The 25,140-nt window shown below is 43.5% G+C and overlaps 1 protein-coding gene across 3 annotated transcripts in view; it reads right to left on the bottom strand.

Moving 5' to 3' along the window:
• Nucleotides 1-25,140, bottom strand: part of LOC147171656 (protocadherin-16-like) — a 123,094-nt gene that overhangs the window by 84,150 nt on the left and 13,804 nt on the right. The window contains exons 1-2 of one of the 3 annotated variants that reach the window (XM_086081268.1): nt 23,632-23,932; nt 14,214-16,033 (exon numbers count right to left, since the gene is read on the bottom strand). In XM_086081268.1, coding sequence (XP_085937394.1) covers nt 14,214-16,033; nt 23,632-23,764 — 1,953 coding nt within the window. In that variant the 5' untranslated portion in view covers nt 23,765-23,932. Of the gene's footprint in view, nt 1-14,213; nt 16,137-23,631; nt 23,933-25,140 lie in introns of those variants that run through there. The other 2 variants (XM_086081269.1, XM_086081270.1) reach the window with 2 other exon arrangements.

Genomic DNA, 25,140 nt, shown 5'->3' with positions numbered 1-25,140 from the left:
TTTCTTTTTTTTTTTGTCCGTTTTGGCCGAGCCCGCATGCAGACGGCTCCTGCAGGAGAAGCAGCGGCGGCCGCCAGGATCCCGCGACTCGGTCCAAACGTTCCACTTTGGAAAGCGATCACGCTGAACATTTGATCTCACCCGCTTCTCTGGGAAAACGCTATTTTTCGTTGTCTTTACAATCCCTCTTAAATCCCCGCATAAGTGTTTTATTCCACTCATGCAGGCCAAGAAAGTGTCTCAAGAGGGAGAATATTGTGAGCTATGACCAGAAGCCTTCATTGACAAATTAAAGATGCGAGCCACAATGAACGTGCTCTCGTGCCCACTTTTTCATGGTGACCATTGGAAATAAATGTCCAGCATTAGGTGGCATTGGCAAAAAAAGCTTTGTCATTTAGTATCATGGATGCCTGTTTCCAATTGGAACTCATTTGGATGAATTGCCGAGTTGCGGTTCGAGACCTGCAATTTTGCTCAAAATGATGAAACTGGTATTGGTATTTTTGGGGTTATTTTTAGCACTGCTAAACTACAGGACATACAGAAAATGTTCATCTACTTTTGCTGAAACAAATGGCTATACACAAATAAAAAATTAACTCATTCACTGCCATTGACGGCTATAGACGTCAACAATTCATTTGAACTATTTCTATTAGAAAAAAAATTATTGTACGTTTAGAACAGATATCAAATGTGTTCACCGATCAAAGGTAACTGGCTGGACATGGCTATCATAACAAGATGCACACTCAAGTAGAGCTGTAAAAAGTAATCGATTAATCGACAAGTAATGGATTACTAAATTAATCGACAACTATTTTAATAATCAAGTAATCATTTGGAGGCATTTTTTGAATTGAAAATGGTCTAAATCCTCTGGTTGAATTCAGCATATCAACAGTAATTGTTGACTGATAATCTTCTGCGTTGAATCAGAAGAAGATATTTATAAACATCTGTTTTTATTTTGGAACACAATGACAAAAATGGCAAGAAAGTACAACATCACTCCCCCATTTTTTTAATCATTATAATACGAATACGAAGTACGAAATAAACACCAACTACGGGTTAATACATCTAAAAACGAGGGTCGGGTGTCACTGCGGGCTAAAACTTTGTAGAGGGAAGTGTTTTCTGGACTGCTGGCTCATTGACTCTTTTTCTAATGCTTCATTTGGATGTGAAATCATCCAAGCGGATCTCCAAGCAGAAGGACAAAAACATCGGTTTTAGGGAGATGGCTGATCCTGAGGTATTAGCATGAGTGTGTGTTCCGTCGCCTAGGAAACGAGCTGATAAACAATAGAGATTCACATGATTATAAACCGTTTACGCGCCAAGATAAATATACCCTACCCGGGGTTGGGTTGAAAGATGCCGCCCGAATTCCAAATGCTCTTCCGTCTAAAATTTGTTGATGATGATGAGAGACGGCAAACAGTAAATACTGAAAGGTGCACTCGCTGACCGCCGTACTGTGTCAATACTCGGCCACAAAAACAAGACAAAAAGACGGTCCAGGCTGATCATGATGATTAGCCTGTAAAGAGCGGTTTCTAATTCAAGCAACCCTACGCCCTTCTTGTGTTTCCCGCCATCGCTATGGCAACACACCAGCCCTGCAGCCCGGCCCGCACGCCACTTTTGCACGCACATCCGCCGCACCAGGGCTAATCGCCTCCTTTTCACTCGCATCTGCTTGCGTTCGCACTCTCTTCCCACCGTCATCATCCTCCACTGCTTTTGATTAGTCCAAGGCTAAGTGTATTTTTGTTACCTTCACCAAGAAGAGTCTGAAATTTTGTGTGGAACTTCGCGCTCATAGTTTTAAGTGTACTTTTTTATTCTGGCTGTACATTTATGGATGTAACTACATTTATAAGGGATCTTAATCTGGATTCATCTCTCATTTCCAATGTGTATGCTGTGATGTTGGACCAAATTGAATTTGAAAATCCACATGCCATAAGAAAACTGATTGAAATCAAGTTAAGTTTTGGATGCCAAGTCAAAAGTTGAACAATTTAAATTTGTGTGAAAATTAAGTTAAATTAAGTATCCAACCTTTTTGTTTTACTCTACACAGACTCACATACATTTTAAATTGGATCTGGATTTAATTTGAATTTGATGATTGGGTTCAAACAAAAGTTACAATGAATTTAAATTAACTCATTTGCTCCCAAAAATGTATAAGCACGTTCTATTTTAAATATTGCCATGGTCCCAAAAATGTATTTATACTTTTTTTTTTATGCTAGAGCATACAGAAGGCTTTGATGCAGCTTCTGACCTGAGAGAAAGGTTAAAGCAATGGTAGTTATTACAAAAAATGGCCAGCGGGTGGCAGCAGAGTATAAGAGATCAACCAGGGCCATGTTGCAACAAGCTCATGGCTCAATAAGTGTATCACGATATTTCAAAGAATTGTTAAAAGTTTCAAAACCTCCCATCATTTTCAATCAAACTTGTAACAAACTTGTAAGGTAACAAGTGATACAGTTTGAAGCGGATTTGACTCTTAATTGTACATTTGGAGGCAATTGAAATGTGCCATGCAAAAAAAGTTAAAGAAAACTTTTTTTTTCTTTTTTTTTTGCTATGACATTTCTTAGTGTAATAAGTAAAATCAACACATTCAAGTACAGTAAATGGTCCATTTCACGTATTTGTGACATTTTTAATCCAAGGTATAATAAAATGCACTCAGGGTCAAATTGACCTGGTAAGATTACTGCAGAAAAGAAAAAAAAAACAGATTTGCACGAGGGCTAAATGAAGGTGTGATTAATTTTACTGCACTTTGCTTTGGAGACCACACACCCCGAAAATGATGCAGCCCAAGAGACCTTTCCGCGCCATCAAAATCAGCTTGAGAATCAACTACCTCCTCCACCCGCCTCGGCCTGAATAACATATTTATTTTTAATCAAAGCCTTTGTTATACTCCCAATGATTAAACTGCCTGCCTGTCTTGTACTCACACAGCTTTGTCCAATCAGGATTTGTGTTTGGAAAAATGATGCAGTAGCAGTGTCACTTCTCACGATACATTCAACTTTTTTTTTTTTTTACATTTTTTAAAAATCTTTAAAGAAGTGAATTACACTGCACAGCGACTGTGCAGTATATTGGGGCAACGGCCAGGAATCAAACCTCGCCCTGCTTGCTTGGGAACTCCTTCTTTAAGTGGACAATGGCTTGCCTCCCACCAAAAGGTCGCTTCTGTACACTGGATGCTTAAACATTGCCACTGGAAAAAAAATACTTCTGCCTCCTAAGCGAATAATTAACCCCATAAGAGTACTTTTGTGTCTACTGTACCTTGCGCAGACATTTCCCAATTAGCTTGTGTTATTTCTGAAGTCCAGAGGCAAATTGCCACATTAATCACAATTCCTCCCGTCTGAACTAATCACGGAACCAAAGCAACATGTTGCTGATGGTGGAAACAGGCAGCAAGTGACGCTTAAACTTTCCCCTGCAGGCATCAAACCAAAAGATCTGGAAAGAGCCCCGTGAGATCGTGTTGTTGCAAAGTCGTGCCGAGTGAGATTGTTTTGTACCGCTGCCCGGCACATGATAGCACTCAAGTCGTTTCGCTGGCTACGAGCGTGCCAAAACAATGACCTGGGAACGAGTTAGGAAGAAGACGCAACGAGCTGACGTCAGAGAACCATGTTTGCTTTCTGAGCCAACAGCTACAACTGATGGGCAACCGGCCTGAAGGTTCTGGTGTATGCAGGAAATAAATCCCCCATAGTACATAATCGTACAAAAGCAAGCTCGAGATATCCATCCATCCATCAATTTTCTAAAGCACTTGTCCCAATTAGGGTCGTGGGTCATCTGAAGCCTATCCAAGGTGACTTTGGGGTGGTGTCCACTCTGGACTGCTCGCCAGTCAATTGCAGGGCGCATACAGCGAAGAGGACAGAGGTGGCAAATCCAGGTCCAGAAAGTAAAAACCCTGCCAGTTTGGCTTTAGCCCCAGGTGCCAGCTAGCTAGCTCCCATGGTGCTCGTTTACCCGCTAGGAAGCTAGCTAGCTAGCTAGCTAACTAGCATCAATGGCTAAAGCCAAACTGCGGCAGGGTTTTTACTTTCTGGACCTGGATTTGCCACATCTGAAAAAAGAACAACAATGCACAATCACATTTGCACCTATGGGTTCGAACCTGAGAATTGAACCCGAGACTCAAGCTGTTATTTAAACGTTTGGGTGCAGGGATCCCTTACAGTAATTCTTCCCCCAAGTTCTGCATTAAACATAACCATGTCCACCCCGAAATGTCAAGTTTTTTTATTTTTTTGTTTTTTTTAAGTATCCTAAATACTCATGAGTTCTTTAACAGGACTTAACTAAACTAGACTTAATTAGATGAAAGGGTTTACCCTGCCTCTCAACTCGAAGATCAGATGGTATACGCTCCACAGAGCTTTTAATTCAGCTACCGTAAGGAGGAGTTTAATTTGGTGTTTGCTTTACTGACACACCGGCACCTTCATACAACATTAATTATTTTGCTGACCCCAAAGCTACGGCTTTTGGACCCCCGGAATTCCATGGACCCCAGTTGGGGAACCAGTGTGTCAAGACATCTGGAATGTGAATGAAATCCCAACTGTAACTGCCTCCTGCGACCATTTCAAGTCTGCCATTAAAAGACAGCAAGAATCGATGCGATGCGCTGGCAAAAGCGTCAGCAAGTTGTTTTACCCTGCAGACCAGCAGAGGAGCAACGCGCTATGACCTCACTATTTAGCCCCGAGCAATTTTTTCTCGTATCCTTATTCAAACATATAAGGTCAGTCCTTTTCCCCTCATATTCATATGCTGAGCCGCTGTCATGCTACGGCGGCGTGGCCGAGCAATGACGTGCATCGCTTCAGTTTGGCCCGAGGACGCCAAAACATCATCCGCTTTGCAAATGTTTCCGCTGCCGTCGCTGGTGTTCGCACATTGGCAACACCAGTGAGGCAATCTGGGAGGAATCCAGAGCACTGATTGGAGAATTCATTCCAGCCTAAAAAAAAGTATGCCTACGAGCACACACACACACACACACACCCACACCCTATGCTTAGCTGCTTTGATACCACATCACACATCTCGAGTGAGGCTCTCTCGCATAGAAGCGCTGCCTAATTACAGCAGAGCCCCACTGCTCCCCACACCGCCTTTGGGTTCCATACTACAAGACAATCTAAATTTGGGTCTTCCAACACACGGGGTTAAAAGAAGCTCTAAAGATAAACATGACAGCAGCAGGCCAAATTAGCCCCTGCTGATGGAGTACACAACCCTGTGGTAATTAGTACCCCTGCTAAACACCATGCCACGGGGAATTTAAAACAAGCAGTTGTCTCATCTCACGATAGGATGGACAACCTTGGATTCTCACCAATATGACGCAAAAGAGGGTTATCGTAATGGCTTTAAAACACGCAGGCGGCAGCGCGGGACTGGACCACCATAGAGGATCTGCACCCTCAGACAGGGAGTCTGACTGGAGGCCTTGCTGTCTGAAACCAAAACTGACAACGGCAGCCGCCCAAAATGTAAAAGTAGAGCATCCCTTGGCCGCAAACCATTCGTCGCCGACTGGTCCGTCGTGTCTTCCTCGTCTGTGGATCACACGACGCACAAGCTGTCCACCTTTAGAAGCCTCGCTGACATCTCGTTTTACTTCCAACCAGGTGCAGATCGATCAAAGTATCGAGAGAATTGATACTAGGATGAGTATTGGTGTCATAACGTTATGAAAGAGCTAGTATTGATCCTTGGCATTTATTTATTTATTTTGGTTTCTCATGGGTCCCTAGCAGAGGTGGCAAATCCAGGTCTAGAAAGTAAAAACCCTATTTGGCTTTAGCCACAGGTGCTAGCTAGCTCCCTAGCTAGCTAGCTCCCATGGTGCTTGTTTACCTGCTAGGGAGCTAGCTAGCTAGCGTTGGGGGCTAAAGCCAAGCTGTGGCAGGGTTTTTACTTTCTGGACCTGGATTTGCCACCTCTGATCTTGCAATGATTTGTGTTTGTCCTTTTATGTCTGCTAGCAGGTAAATGAGCACCATGGGAGCTAGCTAGCTAGCACCAGGGGTTAAATCCAAACTGTGGCAAGGTTTTTACTTTCTGGATCTGGACCACCAATGACAGCAGTAGGCAGCAATGGCGGTAACAAATAGTGAGTAACATTTTACACTAAGAGTCATATTATGCTTTGTTTGAGCTCTTCCAACTAGTAGGTGAGCTAGGTATTAGTAAAGCACAACATGTAAGTATCATATTATTGTCTAGACTAGAGAAACTTCGGTGGCTGACATTTCTTTCGGTGGCTGACATTTCTTTGATTGCAGAAGAGCGACGGAGAATAATAAGACTACATTGACTACATTGTCACTTTAAACAACAGTTTCGGTACGTTTCCGTTGAGGGTAATACATTATGGCATATTTAAGAACCCAACAAGAAAGTTAAATTAGCACAAAAAACAACAACAACATGTTATTAATTTAAAAAATGATTTAAAATACCATATTTTATGAACCTAAAAGTACTTGGTATCGGTATTGGTGATACTGGAACCAGCATTTTACTTGGTAATACCAAATTCTCAAGTATCGCACAGCTCTTATCTCGCTGTCCTAAAATGTCTTTATTTAGGATTACGCAAGCCTGAATACCCAACTGTTTTACGTGAAGTGAAAATGGAAGGGTGGGGCATGGGCCAAGAAAGAAACTAGATAAAGGTGTGGATTCAGGATTGTCTCGTGTCAACATTGTAATTTTGCAATTTTGTTCTGAATTTCCCAAAGACATGTTATTGACATATGCAAGAAACGCATAACCAAAATGGCGTACACTTGGGTGCTAATCCAAAATAGGATTAACCAAACCTTGGAGGAGGTCTGCAAATGATATACGACAAGTTACAATCTATTACCAAACAGCTGTTTTCCATTAACATTTCCAAACATTAGCGCTCATCCTTTGGCGCTGGGCCACCATCCCTGGTTCTAATTAGACCAAATGGATCGAATTAGTCGAGTAAGAATAGAATGGTGTGACCGCACGCCCAGTGTGAATGAACGCTCAACATTTCAAATGGAAGCCAGCGACGCAGCAGCGAGGTTGGCGGTGAATAAAAAAAGGGCCCTGAGGTCGCTGGCAGACGCGAGCGATGCATTCTTTGTAAACAGTCGCGATTTGGATGTGGAGATAATTTTCTGGGCGGTTAGGATATTTTAGTGTCTCCGTGTGTGTGCATGTGTGTAGTGCATGCTTTTCTTGGAAGGAGCCGTTTTGTAATTAATGCAAAAGACAAAGTATACAGGCGGCTTACGACGGAGGTATGTGGCGGCAGTATGTCACCAACCTAAACTAAAATAGTATTTAAGTCATAATTACAGTAAATATTTGAATGAAAATCAGGTCTACAACATCAATATAAAACAATAAGTCAAGACAAAACGCAAGTACAACGGTAACTGAGCATGCTTGTCTGCATAATGTTTGTATTCTTACACCACTATGTGAACCATTCGTAACCTTCAAAATATCAGATGACCTCGGACCCACCATCCTGTAATATACCTTGCAGTTATTTTCTGAGGCTGGGGTCAAGTTTCTGTGACTCTCGCTACCTGGCAAACTATCACCAGGCGTCTGCTGTCCAGTCTGGTGGCCCCTGATGGACAGCTGGGGGCTGCATGGATGATTTAGCCCAGATTTGTTCAGGAACCGAATGGCTACTCGGAGCAGATGATGCTTCCTGATGCCCAGCTTGTCCGGCAACTGCCAAAAGGCGAAGGGGCCTGTGAGAACAGAAGGCCTGGCTGCCCCTCATCCCGGAGAGCCTTTCGGCCTCATTCAGCTGTCCCAAGTGCAGGAGGGACGCAGAGTGAATAATGGAGTCTGGACTCAATGAAGGAGCACCTGCAGCCTGACTTCACCCGGCATTACCAAATTGGATAAACCAGGGCAGGGTCGGAGTGGGACCCTCAAGGCAAGTGTGCTGTCAGATCTCCAATAAGAGAGGCCGCAGGGTTTGCAGATGCGATGCATTCACCTGCTCTGGTCTGCATGTTGTCACCGCTCCAGAGAGAGGAAATGAGGCAGCGAGACAGGACAGGACAATGTGGGAAAGGAAGCCAGGCGAGATAACAAGTCTGGAGTCAGACATGGGCTTTCTTCCTTGTCTCCGATGGTGATCCCACCCTTGAAGGAGGAAGCAACAGCTGAATCCAGCTGTTGCGTCAGGAGCTTGGTCACAGCTGCCAGAGTCCGAGTCTCCCTCTGGATGGTCTCCCGTGTTTGCTTTCTCTCATAGACACACTAAGACGTTCCGCTGTGTTCTGCCTCACCTGGGGCAGACAGTCTGGCAGTCAGGCTGCATTAATGAAAATATTCTTATCCCAAAACAGAGTGCTGTCTTCCTTCCTTCCCGAGCAGATGTGGGAAAGCTCTGCATCCGATTACAAATCTCGCAAACGTTTGGCTTCACAGCAGTCTGCAACGATCACCAAACCTCACCTTGGTTAATTTGTTAACGATCGCTAATATTTACTCTGCAGTGACTAGGGAAGGACAGTTAAAGGAATTACCCAGTTCAATGATTAGGAAATAAAATCAATTCACTAAAGAAAGTGTTTTCTCATTCAAATCTATATTCCAAGACTAAACCATATTACATCAATTCTCTTCATTAAACACGAGTTGACTTGTGTAAAGAATGAAAAAGAAAAGGAAGTATTGCTTGAGGCGCTGAGCGAAACCTTGTCAGTCAAATAAACAAGTCAAGTGTAAAAGTTAATCCCAGCCTACTGAATTTGTTGCGCATGTCAACATGTGAAACAGCCATCTCCAAATGTACAGAAGGGACAAGTTTACGGACATCTACACACTAACAGTTGGGGAACCTCACTCCTTTGACTTTCTTTTTCTGTTTTGACTGTACGACAATATATTGTGCCTTTTTCCACTATTTAAAACTGTTCCTAAATCATAGAGCACATACACAGTACACAAACAACCTTTTACTTTCACATTCACATATTAAGGTATTTTAGAGTCTTCAATGAATTTAACACGCATGTTTTTGGAACGCGAGGAGGATGCCGGAGTACCCGGAGAACACACACACGGTGAACGTGCAAACTCCATTCAGGGATGTTCCAATTGAACCTGGATGCCCGGACTGTGAGGCAGATGCGCTAACCATTAGGCTACCACACCATTCGGCCTAAACGGCAAATCCATAAATCAATTTGACATGCCTATTCAGAACCGGTTTGGCAGGACAGAAAATCTATTCTCTTGTAGATGTAATAAGTAGTTGGAAGTCAGTGACTCTTCATATTTTGGTGCAAGACCATCCACAGCGTTGGTGGGCCACAATGCTGCCCACACGTGCCTTAAGAAGCCAGTGAATTCGCTGATGGACATCCAAGTGTAATAAAATACGCTCTGCAACCTCCAAGGGGGACAACTTTGACCCAAATGCCCATGCTTCGTCCAGATGTGCATGGGGGGCCAAGGTTCGTCTCAATGCCTCAACAAAGGCTTGCCTGAGGAAGTATTACATTTGCGTACACATTAAGTATCACATCCAGTTTCCTGACATTTTACTATTCCGTTATACCACAGAGGAGCCGGGACGTTAACAGAAGCGGAAAAAGAAACACAGACCAAGCGCAGCGTCAGCTCGCCTCTCCGGGGGATGCCGTCCAAGCTGGCAGGAAAACAGACCAGCGAGTGTTCTGTTTGTCGCAAATTCTTCACGCAAAACATCTGGTGAGAATTGATTACATGCTGTCTGTGCAAAAATACCAATTCTGGACTTATCTCCAGAACTGGCTTCATGTGTTTACACACCAAAAAAATCATTTGGCTCTTCTGGAAGACCTTTCCATTCCAAAAAGGCAGCCAAGTCCTTCGGCGGGAGGAAAAGAGTGAATGTTAAGAATGCAGCTGAGATTTTGTGTTTTCCCTCGCAGTCACCAAATCATTGCATTTAACACGGTCATTTGGCAGAATGAGCAGTTCCTCGCATACAACGAAGCTGCCGTATGAGCAGCAACTGAAAAATTGATGAGAAATCCTCTACGGAGGATCTGAGCATGAATAGAAACGAGGAAACGGATCGATTTCTTATGCAAATCCCACGTGCTTGAGCGAGGCGGAGAGGTTTTCTCCCTACCCCTCTTTTCAGGTGGATGCATTCCAGTGCGAACATACATGAAGATGTAACAAGGCAATGCTGGCATTCGACAGTCCTCTGAGGAAAGCAGAGCAAGCATAGCAAGATTAAACGGTACTGTAGGAACCATTACGGCGTGGCCGCTTGCTACTCGTTGCAGTAGCCAAGCCAACTATAACTTGAAAATGATGCGTGAATGCTGAACGATGCTGTCGTCGAGCTGAAACACCAAAGAAAGTAATAAGTTGAGGATTGGATAATACATCAACAGTATTTCAAAGCGATCCATACAAAGCATGTGCAAAAAAAAAAAAAATAAGGTGGTTCAGATTATTTTGATCCTCCCCCTGCACACATTTTTCTTTGGCCTGGTTGCAGTACTACAAAACAGTGACCTTGGATAAGTTACCACTGGACACACAGCCATTAATTTGTCAACAGAAAATGGTCACTTCCGTCTTATTATGGAAGGTAAAAAAGTGGAATGGCAAGAAAGCATGTTGTTTTTGTACTAGAAGCAGAAGTGCTCCCTCCCTAACCCCCACAAATAGCTAGTAGCTCGCTTTGTTGCAACGCCCTCATTCTCCCCCGTTCTCCAAGGTAACTATAGTCTAATAAAACAGGGGACCTTGAGACTGAATAGCCCCCCCAAAAATCTAGTAATTTCAAGAGAGGATTCTACTAGCCTCTTGCCTCAAAGAATCACCATCTGCCATCATTTGGATTCTTTTGTTCCCCCATTGACTGGCCGCTGTCATTTGGCAGGAAAGAAGACGCGAGTGCCCCTTCATCAGGCACTTTCGAATCTGCCTTTCAAGATTTGAACCGAAATAATAGCCGTGTCTGAGTGGCAACCTACATCCCTGGGCCTCCCTAAAAGCATTGGGTTGCAGGAGAGGGTTTATTATATGAGATCATAGTCATTCAGCATGCAAGGAATAACATCCCTGATGTACAATATACGTGATCAATGTATGTGATGTCACACTGTAGCGTTGTCGTTTATATCCTGGACGGTGATATCTAAGGTTATTTGATCGGTAAACTCGCTGCGTGGTCTCAAGTTGCCCTCGGTGGGCTGCTGCCATGACAAACAGCCCATTCTGCTATGAGCACGGAAGCAGGGGTGGCGATGGAGAGGGAGATATGGTCAAAACTCACACCCGGCTAATGAGAAATGAGATGAGATCAGATAAAAGTCTGGACTGAGACGTATGGACGGACAGACAAGGAGACCCCGCTTGCTTGTGTCGCCTCTCGTCACTCATGCCAGCACTTGTCAGGGCTCATTTCCCCTTCAACCATCCTGAGACCCCCTCCAAACCACCACCACCACCACCACCACCACTACTTTCGCCCTTCTAATGGGGGCCCCATGCAGACAGAGGGACAATTCTTAGAGAACCGAGGTGTGAACGAGTACCCGGCATGAGCAATGCATCAGTCAATGTGTCATGACTTTAGAAGTTAAATCACTCATACGGGAAGTGATGGCAAAGTAATCTAAAATCCAGAAGACCGCTTTTATTGCCATTTCAACATGTTGCCCTGCCACAGAGCACAATGTAAAATTATTATCAACCAGCCTTTGTGTGACTTTCATTAGCACCATTTTTCTTTGATCACAGGGCACAATGTATAAATCCCCATCAAGCTGCCTCGGCCTTTTCTCTACCGAGGTTGCTATCTGGCTATATGGTAGCATAAGAACTGTTAGAATGTTAGCATTTGAGCTATTCATTATAAAAAAAATAGTACCTGACCACAGGGCACTGTATTGACATTCTTTTCTATCTGCGTTTGTTTTCTGTCATCAGGTTAACATATTGGGAGTTATCACACGAGCAAATATTCCAGATTGCTAGCTTACTTTAAGTTAGCATGCAAACTTTTACCTTTGTAAGACTTTCCATATTGTGTAGGCCAAAGTTTAAAATAGTTCTACAAAGTACAAGGCGAGACCAAATCGCAATAAATCTTCACGGGTTACAGACATGCAACAAGTAGCAGCCACATTTCAAGTTTCCAAAGGAATTTTTTTTCTAGCTTGCTATTCCAATACAAAAGTCTGGCAGGTTGGCTTTCAAAGTCACCGTCGAGAATCAAGTTTTTTCCATGCTCAATTATACCATTTTATCACCTATTGGTTGTTATTTTCATTGGCTCTTGTCCGCTGTGTATTATTTTAAGAGGGCTTGTCACATTTGTGATGAATGCAGGCTGCTTCGGATTGAAACAGAGGTTACAATCCACTGAGTACAATTGATATATAAAGTGAAAGTGACAGTGAGTTATATTTAACTTGCGCACCATCCAGAGGACACTGCAATGGAACTTATACCAAAGATTAGAATTGGTATTGGCTCATGGATACATCTTGCGGTTCTTCAAATCGCGTTTTGCGCGTCAAATCAAATTTCCTCTCTAGAGGATGACCTATTTTCCTTGCATAGATCGAGCAGATTGAATTACAAGAACCAGTGGCTATTAACAGGCTTTTTTTTTTTTTTACTATCCATTCTTTTTCAAACTTTTTTTGGGTGGGTGGGTGATCTGGATCCTATCCCAACTAATTCTGGGCGGGAGAAGTGCGCGGGGTCCATTGTCGACTGCTCGCCAGACAATCGCAGGGCACATCGACAAGCAGCCAATCACACTCACACCTAAATCAAAATCTTAAAATCTATAATGAACCTAAAATTCATGTTTTTGCACTGTGGGGAGGAAGCCAAAGAAAGCCCTGTCAAGCATGGAGAGAACAAGCAAACACAGGAGGATCACGGCCGAGACTTGTCCCAGGACCTTTCAACTGTAAAACAGCAGTGCTAACCAATAGTCTACCAGTACCATGCAGACTTTTAATGAATAAGTAAATAGATAATTGTACTGGGTTGGATCTGCAAGTCGAAATAGGCAAAAATAACAGGCACAGATAATTGTTAACTGCTGTTCTTGGGCGAACTTTGGGGGCTAAACAAAGAAACCACTTGAAATAGTCAATCACAATAGGCGTATGAAAGTGTTTGAACAATGTTGTGTGATGACTAAAGAGGGTATTTCATGTCTGGCTAAGAAGTTTGGCTTTCTAACAGGCCCCCCGAGTCCAGGCAGTCTGTTCTCACACGGACGGCCAACAACCCAAGAGGGTCTGGAGAGCACTGCCTTCGGAGGGCCTCCTCGTACTCGGACATATACTTGGACAGCACGGGTGAACTGAGAAGTTGTGATATGCTGAAGGAAGTGCAGAGGAAGGAAAATGTCCTTCCTGGTGAGATAACTACATGCGGCTTTTTAGATATTTTCATCAACACGAGATCCAACCCACACTGGGATTCCTCCAAGACACACATTTTTAACTATTCCTTGCTTCGTGCTCCAAATTCTATAATCAATGTCAGTTTGCTCCCATCTCCCATCATCCTTGTGGTTCCTGTGATTTATAATTAGGGGGACCTCACACAAGAAAGACCTCGTAGCTTCTATTTCTGCACATCAGCCAGGAGGCGCCGCGTCTCTCTGCTACCCTCCCTCTCTCCAAGGCCAAAGCCTGGGCCAAGAGCCCGTCTGTTGAGCCCTCTGTCTGCACTGCACTCACTATCCAAGTCTTTGATCTAGGCGATATTCAGTTTGTGGGGGGGTGGGCGGGGTGGAACGTGCGCGCTCAAAAATACGGTATGCCTGAATAAAATGAACCTCAAGTCCTGGTCGAGTCTTTAATGTGCCTGAACTTCAGGTTTGCTGTGCCATTTTTTTCCCTCACGCTTAACCAGCTTCATTAGGAAGCCTTTTGTGATTGAAGTGACACTCTTTCTTTTGAAAGAATTTGTGGAAATAAAAATCATTGTGGATATGATCAAGGACATGACATCTAGGAAACTGTTGTGGGATGTAAGTGGGATGCAAATGTTGACATAAAATTCTGAAAACAGGAGTTCTGAGAATCATGCCTTCTGTTTAAATTACTCTTTGCTTTGGTTATCAGTACATGGATCTTTAAAGTTCTTACCTCCAGGATGCACGTCCCTGGAGCCGTGTCCTCATTGATGGACACATTGTAGAAGTTGGCCTCAAAGACGGGCTCATTGTCGTTAATATCCTGAAGTACGATGTTGACCACCGCGGTAGATGACAGCGGCGGTCTCCCTCCGTCTGTGGCCACTATGGTTACGCTAGGATTGGGGTTCTTTTCGTAATCCAGCTGGGACAGAGTGGTGATAATCCCCGTAATAGCGTCTATGCTGAACCAGCCAGCAAAGGCTCCTTTATCCCGAAGGATGCTGTAGCTAATGTCCCCATTGGGCCCCTGGTCTTTGTCTCTGGCAGTCACCTGTAACACAAAACTTCCAGGAAACACCACCTCCGGGATAACCTGTCGATACACAGATTGGTCGAACAGCGGCGGGTTGTCGTTGATGTCGGTCACCTCAATTGTGAACGAAGATTCGGCCCGGAGAGGAGGCGTGCCAGAGTCGGTTGCCATCACTCTCAAGTCATAAACATCTCTCTCCTCCCGATCCAGAATTTGATCCACGCAAATCAGATAAATGATATTGTCTTTGGTTGTCAGACCAAATTTGCCATCTCCGCCCTCCAGCGACACGTTGACATTGGCGTACTCGCCGTAGTCCGGGTCCGTGACAGAGATTCGGGCCACGTACTGTCCTGGCTGTGCGCCTTCTGAGATTTGAGGAGAGCCATCCTCGCTTAGGAAGATGATCGTCATGGTGGGTTGGTTGTCATTGTAGTCCCTGACGTGGATGGTGACAAAGGCATTGGTCACCTCAGGGTGCGTGGCATTGTCTTGGGCTTGGACCACCAGTTCATGGACTCGCCGCATCTCAAAGTCCAGGGGCTTGTTGAGGGTGATGATGCCCGTGTGGGGATCGATAACAAAGTAACGATCCGGGTCGCTTTGTCGCCTGTTGATTTCGTACGTCACCATGCCGTTGTCTCCCTCGTCGGCGTCTGTGGCAAACACCTGCAAGATGTTGTTTCCCGGTTGAAGGTTTTCAGATATGATGGCATGGTAGCGGCTCTGATTAAACACAGGAGCGTTGTCGTTTATATCCTGGACGGTGATATCTAAGGTCATTTGATCGGTTCTTTGAGGGGAACCCCCATCAAAGCCCTCCAAGGACAAAGTATAGGTCGACCTTTTCTCCCTGTCCAGAATGGCATTGACTACCAAGTCCAGATACAGGACTTCATTGCTTCCCCTCCTGGTCTCCAAAGTGAAGGCCTGGCCTATGTTTCCATCCTTAATAAGGTAACCCTGTGTAGTGAAATGGCCTCCATCCGCATCCACTGCCGGGTCAAGAGGAAACCTTGTGCCAATAGCCGTCTGCTCGGGAATTCTGAAGCTAGCGTGTTTTTTGGGAAATGTTGGCCCATGGTCATTTATGTCGTTCACCTTGATGGTTACCTCCACCGTCACACCTGTCATGGTTACTGCGATGAAGTTGTACCTGTCCCTCAGTTCTCGGTCCAGAACCTTGGCAGTCTTTATGATTCCCGTGCTCTCATCAATGTCCAAATCAGTGCTCACCCCAGTGCCCTCGTGGTCGGAAATGAAATAGAGCGCCGCCGTGATGCCTGGAGGCAAACCCGCACTTATGTCACCAACGATGGTTCCTGCTGGTTGCTCCTCATCCAGCTGAAGATCCAGGGTGCCTTGAACCGTTGGTGAATGGACCGAAACGAGCCCCAGGACCACGTACAACGTCAGCACAAGCTTTCTCATCCACTGGCCGTCACGTTGCAAAGGATCCATTGCAGACTTCCCCAAACCCTTGGCAGCTGTCTTCATTTTGGCTCCTTTTTCTAAACCTGCAGACACATACAGTACATATTAGAAAACACTGAACAATATCAAAACCTTACAGCGGTAAAAACAATGGAGATACGTATTATTTCTGTGTTGACATACAGAGTGAGCCCGTTAAAGCAAAAAATAATAATAAACTCTGCAAAAGACTTTCCCATATGTTGAAGAGGCACAAATCCCAACCGCGCAGAACCCGCACATAACATTTTCCCAACACCTCTTACTTCACCTAATAAGTCAACACCTTGTTCCCCCTGCGCACGGCTGAGACCGCCTTCGCAACATCAAAACCACATGCCGCAGCGCACCACCTCCCATCTCCTTGGCTGCTGCTCCGACTCCATCTAATTAAAATGGCGCGGCTCTCATTTTTGCCGCTCACCATGGCGATGGACATTGATGTAGTCTGTCAGGCCAGACCCTGGATTCGATTTGTGAGTGTACGCTGAACATGCAGCTTTCATTGAGCATATTGTTATTCATTGATATTTTCAATACTGAATATAATGAGCTTCCAGTTCTGTTTGTTTCTTTGTTACACACAAACTGTTCGTTGGTCACTACATTTTTAGCCGTAGTCCAGAAGAAGGTTTATCCTATTTTTTTGTTAAGTCTTTTCTTTGAAACTTAGAAGGGTTAATCATCCTTGCTCTGATTACTTACAACAAATATGAAAAAGTACTTTGACACAAATGATCACTTTAGTCACCTCTGGTCATCTTTGCTCATCAAGATGCACTCCATATATTGGCCCTTTTAGAATTTCTGATACTCATCAAATCTCCTCCTGGTGGTGGGACTGATGTGTGCAAATCTTCAGCACAGTGTGAAGATGTAGCGTGTCGCATCCTCAGGCCACACGGCCCGAGTCCAAAAGGCTCCGTGCAGTCTACCACGCTAACTTTTTCTGGCTCTGCACCATTGCAATTAGTGTCTGGTGGCAGCGAGCCATCCGCACACACAGATGCTTCCATGGCTAATTTCAGAGCCTTCCGAACAAAAGATGCTAATTTTAACGTCAACAACTCAGGAGATTTACTTGTTTTAAAGTACATGCACAGACTCGGGTGGTGCGATTTGGGAATGTGATGATTAGAAATGGCAGGCCAGATGTTGTACAGCAGGCATCAAACGGCGAACCCTGCAAGATATTTGATTGGCTTTTTGTTGCTCTTCCTGCAAAATGTACTTTTAAGCAATAAAATCCTAGCTTGTGGTATAATATGGGTTTAAATTTAATATAAACAGTTATGAACATTTTTAGAGGGTGGGTCTACTATTTGTGGCGTTTCGCAATTCCCTATCCTCTGTGAAAATTGGGGGGTTTACGGTAATTTTTGGTTATTGAGTATTTTAATGAAAACTGGGTTGGGGGGGGGGGGGTGTGATTGCATTCTATGTCTCCTTGAAGAGTTGACATTTTATGCAGTAAAAAAAGTAAGAACTTTAAACAGTCCCTTTGTTCCTGATATTTATATATCTTAATTAAAAGTGAGCTGTGGGTTCCTGCCACTTTGAGACTGGCAATAATGGCGGCAAATGAAAGGGTGAGCACATGTGTAACACACGCACTGAGCAGCTTTGTGAGTGCTGCTCTTGGCGGCAACAGAAGCACAGCCGGAGCTTGAAACCTTTGACAAGTGCTTGAACTTTCAAGTCTCCAGTATTCAGTATTGATTTATGTTCCAACACTGGGCATTTTTTCCCCCTTTCTCCAAAGCAACAAAAGATAACTTTCCACGGTCAGAGTCTATGTAAGAATGCCACAATTGAAATAAAGCAGCCACTTTGGTTGGGTAGAGGACCTCTGCAGAGCCAGGCAGGCCTAATGCATCTAGCAGATACGCTGGGGATAATTGCATGAAAAAAAAAAAAGCAGGTTTAAGAAAGATCTCAGGTTGGGAGGGGGGAAAATTGTGTGTAAAGAGTGAGAGGAGTCTCTACGCTTAATGTGTACCACCGGCCTCCATTACGGTTTCAGAATGTCGAGAGGTCAGTCTGCAATCTTGAGTTTTAGAGAAAAAAAAAATCGATACTTTGTACTCAGTAAAGTATGATGTAAAAAGTTCTACAAAATTCTGTTGTGTTTTTAAGATAGATCGATAGAACATTTAAAGTTGCTAGCTAACTAGTGACCGGCTTGAATCTAGAGCTGACGGGCTGCAGTGAGTAAGTCGATCCTTTTTGTGGCGTTCGCATCTCACATGTTTTCTTTGCGTCTGACAACTTTGAATCCCCGAGACTGACCGAGCGCATCCAAGGTTTCAAGGACTTAACATGCGGAATCAAAACATCTGCTCCACTCTGGCGGAGCGCTTTCTGCTGACTGTGCACGTCCTCCATCTTGATACATCACAATACATAAAAAAATACATTTGCTCTTTTATTCCTCTCACTTGCATGAGTGCAATTTGTCTCCCTGCGCCTTAGGAACATGACAAGCACATCTCGCCTTTTGGCAATACTCGCAATAGAAAAAGTACTGCACAAATACATCAGCGCTGTTGCCACCTTCCACAGGCCAAAGTCGACATTAGAAAATGAGATATGCCAAGTTGTGCATCAAGCAAAAAAAATACAGTTGAGACCTACATTTTTCAATTACAGTTCAATTATATTTTTATGCCGTTAACGCGTATTCTTTAAGTAGAAATGACACAAGAAGGGACCGAAAAACACGTAAAAAAAAAAATAATAATCAAAGTAAATCACTAACAACACATCACGTCATTCAGCAAATAAACATACATTACTACTCAACATTTGGCCAGGCTATGACTTATTGTGGCCACGATTTTCCACAAAGTCAACTCATGTTACGTTTCAGAAAACTGGGAAAGCAAAATATCACACGCACACACAGAGCGAGGACTGATGGACAGACGCACGGACGGAAGGACGGAAGGACGGACGGATACTAACCAAACACCAGCTGCCGGTTGAGTCGAACAAGCACCTGTTGATAAAGCCAATCTGTGGCAGGGTTTTTACTTTCCGGACCTGGATTGTCCACCTCCGCCAAACATACGTTAGTTTTGTTTTTAAGTAAGATCATTGTTAGCTGGCTCAAACTTGAAGGCTAACTCAGGACTTGCTTGAAACCCTTGCACAAATGTTACTTACTCCTATTAGTCATGGCAACAACAACAAAAAGCTTGCGATCTTTCCAATAAATCAACAACTTTCCAAACTCAAGCACGCTTGCACAACTTTAATTAAAGCAACCAAACCATCACCAAGCCTGGAGGCATGGGGTGGTGTGTGTGTGTGTGTGTGTGTGTGCGCGCGGGGGACGTAGGGGTGCCTACTACTGTGGTCCATTATGTAACAGGAGCCTCTGACTCCATGTCACTATTCCGGTTAGCTTGTGGTCAGAGGCCGGTGCCAGCCTGGACCAGGTTGAATGCAGCCAGAATGGAAACCACAAACAAAAGACGCAGACGGACGTGAAGATGACGAGCACAGAGCCAAAATGGCGACAGAGGCTTTCAATCACGTTTGAAAAACTCATCACAAGCTTGGGATCGCATCGTTTCCATGTCAAATGAGAGAGAAAACTGGCAGATCTGGAAGAAAAAAAAATGTGTGTGTTTTGGTAGGTCAGACAGTAGTTTTTTGTGAGTTTTTAAATCTAGCTAGCTAACTAGTGGGAGAGATGGATAGAACTGATCTAGTTATGTGTTGTGATTATAAGTTAGCTAGAAAGGTATACTGGCTGCCAAGAATGTGAGATGGATATATATATATATATATATATATATATATATATATATATATATATATATAGTTTGTTTTGGAGGTAGGTAGGTGGTCAGTCAAACATTCGTTCAGTTGGTATACATTTTTTTGTGTGAGATCTGAAGCTAGCTAGTTAACTAGCGAGATAGAGCTAATCTAGTTACATGCAATGCGCTGCGGTTATAAGTTAGCTAAAAAAGGAAGATGGCTACCAAGAATTTGAGATCGATACGATACATAGAAACAACTATGTTTGTTTGTTATTAAGATACCTGGCAAACAAGTGAGAAAGGGAGACGGACGTTTCATTTGAGTTATTCCCACAGCGTGGTGTGAGCCATGGATGGCGCAGCGGGTCAGCAAAAAAATGGGAGAGCAACAAAAGGTTCGTTACAGTGTGTGTGTGTGTTTGCCTTTGTCTTTGCTAAATTATGGAGCCCATTCCCGCGTGTTTTTCCTGGCTTGTGGGGACATTTTGGTGGTCCCCACAAGTTCAAATCTCTTTTTGAGGGACAAGACTTGGTTTTAGAGTTTAGGTTTGAATTGGGTTTTCGGATAAGGTTCGGGTTAGGCAATCAGTCGTGATGGTTAAAGTTAGGCTAAGGGGCTAGGAAATGCCATTATGTCAATGAGATGTCCCCATTACGATACAAAGACAAACATGCGTGCCTGTGTGTGACACTGCGTATTTCCACAGCGTCACACACCTCGGTGGCATCATCCAATCACATGGTGATCGCGTTACAGTGCCAGGTGTTAGCATGTGTGTGTGCGTAGGGACGATGTTTGGATATGGCCCGAGTCAAGGTCATCGGTCACCATATGGGAATCATGTGACAAGGTGAAGAGGTCGGAATGCTGTTAAAAATGTCCACAAATGTCCGTTAAAAAAGGTCTGCATAGGAAACGTCTTGGGGGGAAAAAAAACTGTTTTGTTGCATTTGAAAACTTTTTTGTTGTTGTTTTTTTACAGTGTAGGAAGGTAGGTAGGTAGAACATTTCTGTTTAGTTTTTTTTAGCTAGAGCCATACATAAATTCATAAGTCACAATAAAACCCACAGACAGGTAAGCTATGCTAACGTCACAGTTTAGCTCACTTATAGCTGGTCAAATAGTAACTAAGCGTTATTGGTGAAAAAAGATAGATGATTACGTAATGGACCGTGTGCATAACACATCGCAGTCGGCGTGCGTCTGTTTGCGTTTAATATACTGTATAACGTTGTGTTTTCGCCATACGCTCAGCTCACAGCATGCGCTCCCGTTTGAAATGGAATAAAAAGGCTAACGCGGGGGTTAATTGCATCTCATGTACCAGCGGCTGTCTGGCTCAGCGTGACGCTTGTGTGTTGTGACATTTAATTGGAATGAAATTCTTTAACTAAATAACAAAAGAAAGAAAGAAAACAAAGATTGAAAAAATTATAAAAGAAAAGCAGTTGTTTACAGAGACTCGATGCTACATAAAACGAATTCTCCGAACCTTAATCCTCTCGGGTCAAGATAGCCTCAAAAGATTCCCAAATTTCCGAGCAACAGAATGCTGGGGATTGATTTAAAAGCACTTAATGCAGCCACTTTGCATCCCAGAGGCGTCCTGGGTGGCGCGGACTCGGCCATCCAAAAAAGAGCCACATGTCATTATTTTAATCCCATGCAGGGTTGTGTATCGGCAGCTTTGTCAGGCTGCAAGGGCGTCCAGGGAGAAAGGATGGCGCCTTGTTCATGACATAATCTTTGGAGGGTTGGTTTTTTTTTTCCACACTGCCGGGAATAATGTGATCAATAACTCTGAGAAAAAATAATAAGTGACAACTCCAAAATGTTTCCTTGGCCCTGAGGCAACAAGACTACAAGGGCAGAGTTTGGAATTGTCACCGCTTTTTTTATTTTTTTTATTTTGCTATTGATTTCAAACAGGACAGACTTTTGGAGTTTACCACAAAAACGCAAATGTTGCTTTTTTTGTGGTCCATGTCTTGTCCCCAAAGAGTTTAAATAGACTAGTGTTTCCCAGCCTTTATTAAGCAAAAGCACGGTGGCGGGACAGCCACAAAGTTATGGTCGATAGCCTCATTATTAAAGAATCTCAATTGTACAATTGTATTTTTTTCTTTAGCATTTTTTAATTATTAGAAGCTTTGCTTGTATAGGGCGGAGCTAAACACGCCACTGTCCTCTGATGTGACGTGTATACATTACAATGCACGAAATTGGGTGGGCATGGCTATCATAACATAGGGTGACCAAACGTCCTCATTTGAGAGGACATACCATTTTCTTACGTCCTGTTCGGGTGTCCGGGGATTTTATAAAGTTATGAAATGTCCGGTTGTCATTAGGAGGTGAAGTACACTGCGTAACTGTGACTGGTACCACAATTTCAAGGTCGGGTCAAGTGTCCTCTTTTTGGGGGAGGGAATGGGAATATGATCACTCTATCATAACATGGAAAAAGTCTCCAGGACACACGCATGAATTGGAACAGGAAGTAAAAGTATTGTGGTTCAAAAGAGCTATTTCGGGCTTGTAATTTTAAGAACTCCTTTTAGGAAATCTCCTCAAACGATCTTCATTCGGAAGCAAGTATGTCATACGGATTGCAAAATTTGCAAAATTTGATTGCCTACAGCAACTTCAGTCCTCGAGGGCCAAGCATGCTTTGGATGTTTCCCTCATCCAACACACCAGATTCATCATTTGAATTAAGGGCGTTGGAGCAGGGGAAACATCCTGGAGAGGTGCACCAGAGTTGGTGACCCCTGGCCTACGCCATCTAACAAAGGTGAAGCCTACCATTGAAGTTTGGTGACCATTTTGAAAACAATTATTTGAGAAGAATAAATTGAACCCAGCACCACTTTTGAAACAAAATTTGGTGGTCACATCTCTCATAACAATGCAGAAAAAAAGTCTATCCCCTCCTTGCCTGAAATGTCTTAACAGGAAATCAGATATATTCGCCATTTTGGGCAAATTTCCAGCAGAGCTTGTACTTTGATGAACTCTAGCTATATTTCATCATTCTCGCCCAAATGGGAAACTTTTGTTGGCCTACGCCTTCTAATATGGGCGGAATATGGCATCAAACGCTCATTTCGAGGGGGTCACTATTCATGATTAATTTTGGCATTTTGGCTCAATGACAACATCTGTCCGCAATGGCAGACGATTTGACCGGCTGCAAACAAATGGCATATCGTGCATGTATGTCAAATGACAATGGAAGCACAACAAAGTTGCATCAAAAGGCAAAACAAAGCCAAAGTGTGCATGACGAAGCCCCTGCTGAGATGGCTTATTTACAGTAGTACAGAGTGAGACAGGCATCATCATGGGAGTACGCTCACACACTTCCACTGCACCGACAGGTGTGGATACACACAGGAAATAGGTTGGTAACAGCTCTGGGAAAAGTTAACAGTTTTTTTTTTTGTTCTACTCACAGGTATATGTTTGAGTGAAATGCATGCTATAAACTGCTGACAACAAAACTTTCAAATTCAAAATACTGTTATGCTGTATTGGGATTTAGAGCATGTATTTGCAGAAAATGAAGAGTTTTTTTCCCCCCTGAGCTGTACAACTCTACAAAATACTAGTATATGCTCCAAAAACACAACTTTTACCAAAAGGTTTTGCATGCATAATTATGCTATCCTCATTATTTGCTTAATGTTTGTGAGCATCTTACGAAGAAGAAACATGACCATCAGAAACCGAAATATTAGGAACACCTCGCCCTGCACTGGCATGGTGCAGTGCAAGTTCCATTCATTAAAACCTGCCGCACGCCAGCGACCTTTCAAAAAAAAAAGAAAAAGTTACGTATTATCAAGACTTTCAAAGTTGGCTACTTACATTCATTGGTTTCTTCTTCCCAGGTGGCTGACAACAGCAAGGCGAGATTCAAGTCATCCAACAACAACAACAACAATAACAAACTCCTCTCAATGCTTCCCAGTGAAAACCAAAAACAAAGTGAGAGTTGCATCCATCTTCATGAGATCTCCTCACACTTGGCGGTGCACAATTCCAAAACGTCTGTGCCTTTGCAAACTTGGGAAAAACTTCCTCAATTAGGTGCTTCTTTCCCCAGAAGGTCTGCATCCACTGTCGTATGTCTGCTTGGCCGTATAAAAGGAGAACTAGCGAGAATCAGAGTGGGGCTCCAGTCTCGGACTTGTCCCTCTCTCTCCCAAATGTTAATGTATTCAACACATGACTGGAGCGCAGGCTGGCAGCCGTCTCCTCCTCCTCCTCCTTCTTCACCTTGTAGCAGCCACAAGGAGGAGGTAGGGGTGAACTTAATGCTGCACTCTGCTGCCACCATGCTGTGCACAACGGAAGTGTACATTAGAAGACCGTCAGGTCCAGGCGACGTTTCGTCAGTGGGAGCAATAAAACTGAGGGATAATTGACTCATAACAGTAAAAAGTTCGTATTTTGTCTACATTAATCTGATGACTTCTTTATTTTTCATTTACAATCAATACTTTTAAAAACACGTTTTGGCACTTGCTGTCGACTGAAAATGACAACACAGGTAGGTGGGCACATTGGTTCAAGTAACAGCCAATCATGGCTTAGTTTGCAAACATCACGAGGGAACTCAGAAAAGAGGTGCGCCGTGATTGGTCGACTCGTTACCTGTGATGTCATTTTCAGTCGACAGCAAGTGCCAAAATGTGTTTTTAATGCTTTTAAACTAAGGTATTGTTGTTAGCGACATGGGGGAAAAAATTAAGTTATCAAATTAATTCTAAACAAAATATTAACTTTACATTGCTGAAAAATGGTTAAATGTCACTTTTCCATTAGCATATAATTAGTGCTGTCAAACGATTGAATTTATTTATTTAACTAATTATCACTAGTTATCACCACAAGGAGATGACGCTCCTTCTAAAGTCACCTGTGTCAGCTCCCGGAGGTGACACGGTTTTATTTCGGGTCGTGCCGCTTTGCGTTTACAAACTGCAGAACAATAGCGAGGTTGTGCTCGGCGCCTTGAATGTCGAGAAACAGCTGACATATTGCAGCCTAGCCACTCAAGTGCCGTTTCCTTTATATGTTGCTTCATGTATAAAACATGTTGAATCAAAAGAAGTCATAGGACAAGAATGTAACGATGTTACGTTTTGAGCATGCTTAAAAGTTTGGGCTGCAACTAAATGAGAACTTTTTAATGTGACCCACTTCTCTCTCCGAGACTCACACTGTGAACTCGGCGAGTCCCATGCGTCCCAGTGCTGGCACAGCACTAAGTTTTGATTACTCTGACAGAGCACACACGCACACATACGCACAAACACATGCACAAACACATGCACAAACACACAGACGGTGCAATTAGTCACCCACCACAGC

This window comes from Leptonotus elevatus, chromosome 7 (genome assembly GCF_054856555.1).
Source record: "Leptonotus elevatus isolate MCC_2025b chromosome 7, RoL_Lele_1.0, whole genome shotgun sequence".
Lineage (NCBI taxonomy): Eukaryota > Metazoa > Chordata > Actinopteri > Syngnathiformes > Syngnathidae > Leptonotus > Leptonotus elevatus.
This window is presented reverse-complemented; position numbering and strand designations above follow the sequence as displayed.